The sequence below is a fragment of the Cuculus canorus genome, chromosome 13 (genome assembly GCF_017976375.1).
Source record: "Cuculus canorus isolate bCucCan1 chromosome 13, bCucCan1.pri, whole genome shotgun sequence".
NCBI classification, from domain to species: domain Eukaryota; kingdom Metazoa; phylum Chordata; class Aves; order Cuculiformes; family Cuculidae; genus Cuculus; species Cuculus canorus.
In genome coordinates, this window is record NC_071413.1 from 1,579,756 (window position 1) to 1,590,054 (window position 10,299).

General features: G+C 49.1%; 1 protein-coding gene across 3 annotated transcripts in view; it reads right to left on the minus strand.

Moving 5' to 3' along the window:
• TSHZ3 (teashirt zinc finger homeobox 3) overlaps positions 1–9,999 on the minus strand; it is a 65,722-nt gene extending 55,723 nt beyond the window's left edge. The window contains exons 1-2 of one of the 3 annotated variants that reach the window (XM_054079128.1): positions 9,779–9,999; positions 8,420–8,856 (exon numbers count right to left, since the gene is read on the minus strand). In XM_054079128.1, coding sequence (XP_053935103.1) covers positions 8,420–8,459 — 40 coding nt within the window. In that variant the 5' untranslated portion in view covers positions 8,460–8,856; positions 9,779–9,999. Of the gene's footprint in view, positions 1–8,419; positions 8,894–9,778 lie in introns of those variants that run through there. The other 2 variants (XM_054079130.1, XM_054079129.1) reach the window with 2 other exon arrangements.
• Between the last annotated feature and the right edge of the window lie 300 nt (positions 10,000–10,299).

Genomic DNA, 10,299 nt, shown 5'->3' on the forward strand with positions numbered 1-10,299 from the left:
ATAATTCCCAGCATCTGAGACTGATCAAGTACATGAAACGAGAGAGAGAAAGAAAAAAAAACCCAGTTGAGACAGTCTTGGCGGTGAGGAGAGAAAAGGAAGAAGCTGTCAAAGTTGAGAAGGATGTCAGCACTGGCCCCGATTACAAGGGCCCATACAGTTCCCAGGCCTTTTATCATCCCTGCCATCAAAAACAGGCTCTGTGTCACAGATGGATGACTGATGGCTGCCAGTCTCCGGCCAAGGCTCCCGCCGAGCCCTGGCCCCCAGCAACAGGCTGGGCCGAGGCAGCGAAGGGCTCCCCGACTGCGCCCTTCTGCCCCACCACCATCCAGGGGCTGCTCGGGATGTGTTTGTTCAGCTTACAGAAGTTAAAAGCCATACTTCTGCGCGCCACGCAAGGTCCGGGCCTTATTCGAAAATAACACGAATTCAAATAAAAAAAAAATCTCTTCTTTGTCCACGCTAAGCCTGGGGGTTTTCCTCATCTCTTTTCCAGTTTGTATTTGAACCACTGTTCGCGCACCCGATTGCTGAGAAAATACGGGAGAGCGAAATAGAAGTTTTGGGGGAAACATAGGAATTCAAAGGCAAAGCTGGACCACAAAAGCAAGTGACCTTTGTGGCACGAAGCGCAGCGCACAACTCATCTCGAACGATGGCCACAGGAACGTTTTCTGTTACAGAATCAAGGGTATCGGCTACAGAGCTCAACCCACTGCACATCTTCTTTTCATTTCCTCCCTATCAAAACCTCTGTTTGCAAACAATAACTCAAAGCTACTTGGTAAAAAAAATAAAGGGGAGGGAGGATCACCTTCTATAGTCTTTTTCCCCACTTGGGGCTATTCCTGCAAACCTCCCTCTCTAGTTACACGCTGCCCTTCATCCATTTTATATTTCCCATAATTTTGCGCTGCAAAGGAGCCCAACTTCATTTCTGTGTGTTTTACTGGGCACTGGATTTTAATGCAATGTACGAATTTGTCTCTTATTCCGTGAGGTACCTGGCGATATTTACGTGTTACTTGTAGCACCGCTGAAGATTGGCTTCTTAATGAACTACAGCTTTAATAGCGCAGAATCAGAGATGTACGTGCGAACAGATAAGACAACCTGCCAGTCAAAGGCTTTTCGATATCTAAAATTCATTCCTTTCCCGAGTAATGTACTTTAAAATAAAACATTAGCTCTGACAAAATACGGAAGCAGAGGTTCCGCTCTAAACAAGATTTGAAAAAGAATTTTACATGAAGTGTTACAATAAGGTGTTTATATTTTTTCATATGCTTACCATATTACTTTTATTATGTGTAGCATCAAAGTGATTATAGCAATTACATCTAACAGAATTAATTATAGAACATCCCATCACTCCTAAATACATAATGCATTAGAGGTAAGCCAAAGAAAGAAAACATCTTGACTGTGGTGACTATTGTCGGAATCATTTTTTTCTCCAAGCATAAAGGCGAAACCGAAGTAGAAAGAGATATACAGAAACAGCGGGGCAACGTGCTATAATGTTAACTACAGAAACCTGAATATAAAGGCAGGTACGTTTTTAACCGAGATACCAACCCGCGCAAAGCTGCACTGGCACAAATATCCATGTAAAATCCATTAAAGTTTTTTTTTAATCACAAAATATGGAAACTAGCCAATTCACCTACCCAATGTGTTAGTACATAAAGACAAGAGTGTATGGGTGAAAGAGTTACAAGCCTTTACGTATGCAAAATAAATTCACTCAAAGCTTCATTAATATTAATTTAAATTCAGAACCCATTTACATTAAATTGTTCATTAAAAATTGCCTATTTTATGCAACATGCATGCCGCAAAGAACACATAAGAAACTGAAACAGAGGGCTCAATTTAACGATGGAAATATCAAAAGTAAATGAATTTGAGTCTTTCCAAACGAATAATAGAAGAGGTCTCTCCTCTATGCTGACGCGGGGACTTTGGCAGGGGAGGATGCCAACCCCTTGCTTCCCTCGCCACAGCTCGGTCACTGCCCTTCAGACCTCACCACCACCACGCTGTCTTGCTAAACCACAAATTATTCATGGACAGGACCTAAAACCACCTCAGTAAAAATGTTCCCTAGCTCCGAGCTCCCCAAACAGCTCCACCACCTGTATTTATTCCAGCCGGTGCCAAGCACAGCCTATCTGCTTCCCAGAAAGAAGAGGATGGAAGGCAAAGGGAAGGCAGGCTGGGAATGGGGAGCTCTTCACAGGCAAGCTCCCACCCCAACAAATACAGTGAACTTAACGCCATTCCCAGCAGCTGTTCTGAATGAAGAAGAGAGAGTCATAATTAATAACATGTGTCCTGACAGAATTAATTAATAATTTATAATTAAGTCTAAAATACGAACTTGGATTATTCTTGAAGAGGCGCACCTTCACTGACCGAACAAGCCAGGTGATGGCATTGGCAGAGAGCTTGCCGATATTTCATGATCTTCCGGTGACTCCTTCCCCACTCTGCCCCCAGGGTGGGGGGGAAACACCTTGGAACATTTTCTGAGAAATACCTTAAAGTTGCTACTCTCAACAAAAGGCGTTTAAATCCTGCAGTGTGGCTCCCTACTGAGGTGACCAAAACATCTTTCAGGAGCAAAAGCAGGAAAACGAACCTCGCCGGCTCTGAAATTAAAGCCCTACTTATTTCAACTCTGGCAGTCCTTTACATGACAACACTACCAAACCATTTCGAGCTCTTCGAAAGCTCTGTTCTGCGTTATTATACTTAAGAAAACTACCACACAGTCTCTCGTGCACTAAGCTTTAAATCCTTTGAGCCAGTTTTTATGCAATTTTTTTTTTATTCTAAACGTTGAAATCGAGAAAAATCAATTGCATAAATTTTTTAAATCCTCCTGCTTTAGGTAACGACACACACCAAAAAAAAGCAGCGCTTCCATTGTTTAGTGGGATTTTTAAAATTAATTTAATGTCTAACTGCAAATGCTGGAAACTAGAATTAATCTGTCTGGATAAAAAAAGGCTTACAGACATTTAAATGCATGTATCGGGACACTTTATCAACCTAACATAAAATTGTCATCTTATCTTATTATATGACTATTTTATGCATGTGTCAAAGAATTTAAAAATGAATGCCTGTCTATTCAGTCTAATTACAACTGCATATTATCTGTCTGGATGTACCAGTCCATATCATTGTTAGCAAATACAATATATTGTAGTCACCTTTCATTTTTAACTTAAGGCTGATAAACCACAATTTGGGCGTAACTGAATTTAAAAAAATAATATTAAAAAAAAAAAACAACCAAACAACAAACCCAAACATACACAGAAGAGAAGAAAAAAAAAATAAAGCAGACTCAAAGAGCAGGGGCAGATCGTTTACTAAAAGATGCTGAAGTGTTTCGAAGAGGAGATAACCCAGGCTGCTCTGCACCTCTGTTCTCTCCGGTGTCGTATCACAACCGCACACACACACCCTCACTTGACAATGCAACACTTGAGGCATCGCACTACTCTCACGACCAGCAGCACCTTGTAAATAGGGCTGTATTAAAATCTGACAATCCCTCTCTGGATTCGCTAGGAAACGGTCATGACATTGGATTAAAATATGGATTACTACAGCGCAAAACGAGCAGTGCCAAGGTTTGCTCAGAAAGATAATACGTAAGGTTACTTTACGTCCTGGCAAATGATTTCTTTTCCTTCCCTCTGTACCACCATCTGTTTCGACACAAGCGCGCGTGTAGCACACTTCAGAATTCACCCCACACTTCATGCCGAAGGTGATCTTTTCCCATAGAGTTCCCAGTATTCCCGGGAAGAGGGCTGACAAAAAGCACCACTCTCCTCCTGCCGGCTCCGCTGCCTTCCCCAGAACCCTGCAGCAGTCACAATTCATTCTAATCACTTTACAAAACAATCTTTAGTAAAAAGAGGAAAAATGCAGACTTGTAAGCCAATTTAAGAAATAACTGCTGATACATCAGTTATTGACTATTTCACTCCTGCTCATGATAGTGCTCAAGGCAAAACCGAGAGCAAAATGACAACATCAACCGCACGCAATAAACTGTGGCCCAGGAGAGCACTGAAGCCCTAATTGACAGCTGTCAAGCTAATGGGAGAAATGGCAGCTGATTCTGGAAAATTCTCTTTTCCAGGCAGATATTCAGGGGAATCTATCAGGCCTTTTTATATTTATGCCCTTTTTTCTTTTTTTTTTTTTTTTTTGCATTGTTCCTCACACTTTGCCGAAAAAGAAAAAAAAAAAAAAAGCGGAGGAGAGCCATAACTAATCATTTTGTCAGCTTGCTGCTAGGAAGAATCTCTGTCCAACAGAGAAATATGTGGCAGGTTTGGAGGCAAATAACATACCAAGGGCTGACACTGCAAGTACCTTTATAGGTAGTCTACTTTATCACTACATTTACTTTTGGGGTATGAATGTAGTTGCAAGCAATTCCCATAAATTAAAGCGAGCGTTCAAGTTCCTGAAGTCAGAGATGCCTGGAAATGCGGCTGCCCAACCTGTGTCTGTATTTCCCACCTCACCCCGGAGGCGCCGGGACACAGCAAGGGCGCTCAAGCCCCCAAAAAGCACTCAGTATCTCCAAAAAACACCGTTTAACGGATTGCTGTGTTCATACAGACCGTGCACACCTTTGGAACGGAACCACCGAAGTTGTGAAGAGCCCAGAAAGTATGCAGCCATCTCCAGGTTTTAAACCATACTATACAGGAAAAATAAGCTACCACAGGCCTAAGTTAGTTTTGTTTCCCAGAGACTTCAAAACTCAGTGCAATTGTTTGGGTTAAAAAGCAGTAACTATTTTTTTTTTCAATTTAAAAACAAACAAACAAAAAAAAGTCAACATGCTTCTAACAAATCCTTAGTTCCCAGCCCTCCTCCGAAGGTCTGTCAATGTGTACAAAATATCTACCAGGTCATTTCTGCCAGGAGGAAGTACGTTTTCTTGATCTTTTAAATAGGTTTCTAAAAACGCTGTAAGGGAAAGCGGTAATTTAAGGATGGATAATTACCGTTTGCACAAACAGGACCGGCCCCTGCTACTACAGTATCCTGGCTTTCCTGGCCAGTAGCTCCAACAGCAAATACCTTCTCCTCCTGCCTGAAATGACAGGAAGGGCTGGAGCAGCAATCCTGACCATCTTCTCCCTTTAACAGGTGAGGAATATAACTGCCACCCCTGACCCTCCCTCCCTGATTTCTCTAGGAGCTTCACCTGAGTCTCAAAGCAACCAACCCGAAATGATCATTTTTCCAGATTCCTGATTCCCAGAGACAGCTTTCGCCTTCCACAGTGTGGTGTTAACACTTGGGCTAGACGTAAAGAATTTGTGCACCTGCCTGTTCTGTCTGCGAGCTCTGTGCTGCTGAGAGGGCTTTGTTGTTGTTATTCTACTCCAGACCATTAAAAGGGCCCTAATTCCTATGACATGATTATCCAGGTACCAAAGCCCATTTGTCACCTGCAGCAGAAAATTGAGTTAATGCACAACTAAAGGCAACCAGGACTGTGTAATATCAACTTGATTACATCAAACTAGCTGCAAACCTAATTCTGCTGGATGACACTGCGTGGAGCTTGTCATCTCCAATCATTAAAGCTGTCAGGAATCCATCAGGTTTACAGCTAATTAGGTGAACACTAATGAAGCTGGCAAAACAACTTTTCTTTTTTTATGGCTGAGCGGACCTTTCAGTTTGGAGAAAAAAAATTCTCGAGTATTCTCAAGGTTGCTGGGGACTGGATTTCCTGAGTTACCAATCAGCAGACATCTTTAATTCTCCCACCACCACCACCTTTTTTTTCTCTCTCAGTACCAAGCAATCAATTTGTCATCACTCTCAGTATGCCACAAAAGCAGTCATGAACCTTATAACTCCCAGCTCTGAGGCCAAAAAGAAGGGGAAGGGAAAAAAAAATAATGTAAGTTTCTTCTGCCTCAAACTAAAACGCCTCACGCAGCTCACTTATTTATCTTCATGCACTTATCAACAGCATAAATGTTCTTGTTTTTTCACTCTTCTCAAATAAGTAGCCCTTCAGTCATTCTACATCCCCCATATCCATTAGGCAGAGGCATTTTGATAAAGTAAAGCCAAAGCTAGTGTATGGGAAAGAATGAAAGCACTCACTCTGCCAACTTCTGATTGACCATTAAGCTATTGATGAATGTGCCTGTCAGGAGAGAGACAATTAAATCAAATATGAAACAAAGTCGTTTTGACGGGTCATTTTGATAGAGCAAAACCATTCTTCCATCTCCTATTAGTCCTGCAGTCAAGTTTTTGTAATGAATATTTCTTAACTAACCTGTTATTTCTTAGCTGTTTTTTAAGGTGTTAAAAAAAAAATGCCTTTCCTTTTGCTGCTCTCAGAAAAAAAGTAACATTTCCAACGTGACCGATAAAGCAGCATTTCAGAAGGAAGCAATTATAGACAATACTAAATGTTTAATGCGTCTATCAAAAAGCTAAAAGTTTAAAGAGATTACACTTCTGCTAAATATGAAAGATAGATCCCCCATCACGGATGGCTCGCTCGAGAAGGGAGGGAGAGGCAGGGAGCGAGAGAGAGAGACAGAGAGGGGAAGATACCTCGGAATGTGTGCTTAGAGCAGAAGCGTTTCCCTCCAGCCTAGAGAGCCCAACGCACAGCCCGGGCGGACACAGCGAATCCTTGGAAGAGACTGATTTTGCACAACTAAATTAATGCCACAAAACTGATTTTCTAAAGTATTAAAAGTTCACCTTTCCAATTTATTTAAAAGGCGTTATTTATCTGCCCGGGCCAGACCCGGGAAACCTGAAAGGGAGCTTTTGGCCAGGATATTATTTGCTAGATTGTATCGCTGCAAAACTTTCCAAACTTTCTCCCTGTGAGCACAGGGAGCGGAGGCTGCTCGCAAGCCCGTTCCTATTTCAAACGCGCTCGCTGCACGCAGGTACGCATCAAAGAGAAGGACGGAAACGTGGAGGGAGTTATTTACAGTTTGCATGACCCCTGCGTCCCTCGCTGCTGACCAACGCCAAACCACGTCACTCGGGAGCCGTCCGTCACCCTTCCCAACGCCTGTTTTCCAACAGCCCCTACCAAGGTGCAGGACAACCCGCTTGGCGCACAACCCTGACAGCACCCCAGTATCGCTGCCGGAGGCTCTGGATGCTCCCACTCTTGGCATCCTCCCTCTGCACCAGGGCAGCGATGGGGCGACGCGTCGGTCCCCAACGCCGTCCCCTCCACCTGCCGCAGCCCCGGCGGGACCCCTCGGTGGGGCCAAGGGCCACCTCCAGCCAGGAGCCCCAAAGTTGAGCTGACAGAGAGTTGACAGGCCGCGTGTGACGTCACCGAGTCTGGCGTTACCATGGCAAGTGATTTATTGATGTTTATCGGGAATGAATAGATCAAAGGCAGCCAGATGACAGGCGATCAATCAGCCATCAAATCAAGGATGGCAACAGGCCAAGGAAACCTTTTCCAGCCCACACAGCCCCAACTAAGGATTACTGTAAAATTACGTGTGGCTCTTTTTTTATATATATATCATATTTTTTTACTGTTTTCTTTGCCATTTGGCTTTTCCAAAAAAAAAAGAAAAAAAAAAATCCTGCAAATCCTGCTTAACTTAACTTAACAGGAGTTGACGTTTCTGGCATGAGGAAAACAAACCAAACAAACAGAAAAATAAAAACCCCTAACCGGGACAAAGCCTCGAAAAGTATTTCTAAATAGGAAAAAAAAAAAAAGAAAAAACCCATGGAGGAAATTGTAGAGCCGCTATCAGAAACGTTCGCCAGGCGTTTGACAATACACAGACCCCTCTTTCCTCCCCCTTTTGGTTTCCTTTGCAGCTTCTCATCTGGGCTCATAAATAAGGAATCCATAGGATTAGCAGAGGTTGCTCAAGCCGGGGACGAGGTGGGTGTGTGTCCGGCAGCGGAGCAGGGCAGGAGGAAAAGGGGAAAAGTTAAGCACAGGAGCTTTGGATCTTCAAGTGACACCGCGGAGCCTCCAAACCCCTCGGTCCGCTCCGCTCCCCGCCCGCCCCTCTTCTTACGGGAAAAAAAATGAAACAGAGAGTATTTTCACCGTTTTTCACAACCCGCTCGCGAGGGAGGGAAGGGATGGAGAAGAACGAAGCTTACGAGGCGGAGGAGCAAAGTAGGTGGCAAAGTAGGGGTGGGAAACGAGCGCCCCGCGCCTCCTTCCCGCGCCCGGAGCGCCGCGCTGAGCCCGCGGTGCCCCCGGACCGCCCCGCGCCGCTCGGGCGGAATCCACGCGGCCGCCAAAGTAGGGGAAGGGGCCGACGAAACCCTTTGCCAACGGCGCCTCCGGACCGAGAGCCGCTCCGCGAGAGGCGCAGCGGGGCAGGGCGAGCGCTCGTACCTGCGGCGCGGCGCGGAGCCTGCTGCTTCCTCCGCGGCATCCTGCGCTCCGAGCGGCTGCCTCAGCCCGCGCTGCGCTGCGCGATCCCGCCGCCGCTCCGCCGATGCGCCGACGAGATATTTTTTGTTGCTGTTGCATACACGATGCCGAAGAGGAGGAGGAGGAGGAGGAGGAGGTGGAAGAGGAGGAGGAGGCGGAGGAGGAGGCGGCACAGAGGAGAGGACAGCCCTGCTGCTGCCGCCGCTGGCAGGAGAGGGGGGAAGTTTGACAAATCGCCCCGGAGGAAGGAGGAGGGAGGGGATGCCCCCGAGGAGCCGGGAAGAGCCCGCCGTGCCCCCCGCCCCGAGCCCCGCCGCGGGGTCACGGCCGCGGGGAGCCCCGGCGGGCGTCGTGCGCTGCCCGGCTCGGCCCTGGAACGGCGGCGGCAACAGGCGAAGCTGCGGGGAAGAGAGGATGGCAGTGTCACTGAGAGAACTCCGCAAAGGGGGAGAGGGGCGCGGGGGGGAACGGGGACAGGGGGGAGAGAAGGGCTGGAGAGGCACAGAGGGAGGAGAGGGAGCGGGGGGGGGGGGCACATGGGGAGGAGGGAGGGGCAGAGAAGGAGGAGAGGGGGAAGAGAAGGGGCGGGGGGCAAAGAGAGGGGAGAGGGGGGCAGAGAAGGGGGGAAAGGGGGGGCACAGTAGGAGAGGGGACGGGAGGCGCATAAGGAGGAGGAGGGCAGAGCATGGACAGGGGGGCAGAGAAGGGGGGCAGAAAGGGGGGAAGGAGGCAAGGAAGGAGGAGAAGGGGACGAGGAGGTGGCAAGGAGGGGGGGACAAGGAACGGGGACGGGGAGCAAAGAAGGGGACAGGGCACCGCGCTCCCCCGCCCCGGCCCGGCCGCCCCCGGCAGAGCAGGGGGTGCCCCCCCTCACCTCTCGCCCCCCGTCCCGCCGCTGTGCCCGGCGGCGCTCGGCAGAGCAGCCCGCCCCGCCGCTCCCACCGGAGCCCCCCAGCCCTAAACCTCGCCGAGGGGACGGACCCCCATCTCGGGCTGGCAGCAGCGTCCCCCTCCCCGCCGCGCACGGGACTGCCCTCTCATCCCTAAACTGACGGCATCGCTGCCCCCCCCGGTACGGGACCCCCCTCCCACTCCCGAGGTGACGGCAGCGCCCCCCCAAGCTGACAGCGTCGCTGCCCGCACCTCGCCCTGGTCCCCCCCTTCCCCGCACCGGGGACGGGACCCCCCGAAAAACTGACAGCATCGCCCCCCCCGGGGTACGGGATCCCCAAAAGCTGACAGCATCGCCCTCCCCCCGGGGTACGGGATCCCCCCCCACCCCGGTGACAGCATCGCCCCCCCGGCCCGGCCCCCACTCACCGGCGCCCCGGGCACACATCCAGCCCGGCTGCCCCCGCCTGGCGCCACGGCCGGGATGCCGGGGGGGCGGCGGGGCCGCTCGTTCCTCTCCGCCCGTTCAGCGCCGGCGCCCTGCCCCGCGGGGCGGCCACCCCGCGCTCTGCTCGCGGAAGAGCACTTTTCCCCTCCTTTGCCGACTTTTGTTATGGTTTTTTTCCCCCTCCCTTTCGGTTTTTTGGGGGGTGGGGGGGGGAGATGGTTTTTGTGTGTGTGGTCCAAGTTCACCGCCGCGCCGCCGCGCTCCGTGTCGGCGCATCGATGCGCTCGGCGCTTGATTGCGCGTCCCTGGGCGGCGGCGCGGGGGGGGCGGGGAGGGGGGGGCGTGCGGCTCTCTGCATCCCGCACCCCGCATCCCGCACCCCGCACCCCGCACCGGGGAGGCACGAAAGGAGGGGGCAAAACAACAACAACAACTAAAAAAAAAGCATACTGATTTTTTTCTTTTTTTTTCTATTTTTTCTTTTTTTTTTTTTAACTTCGAG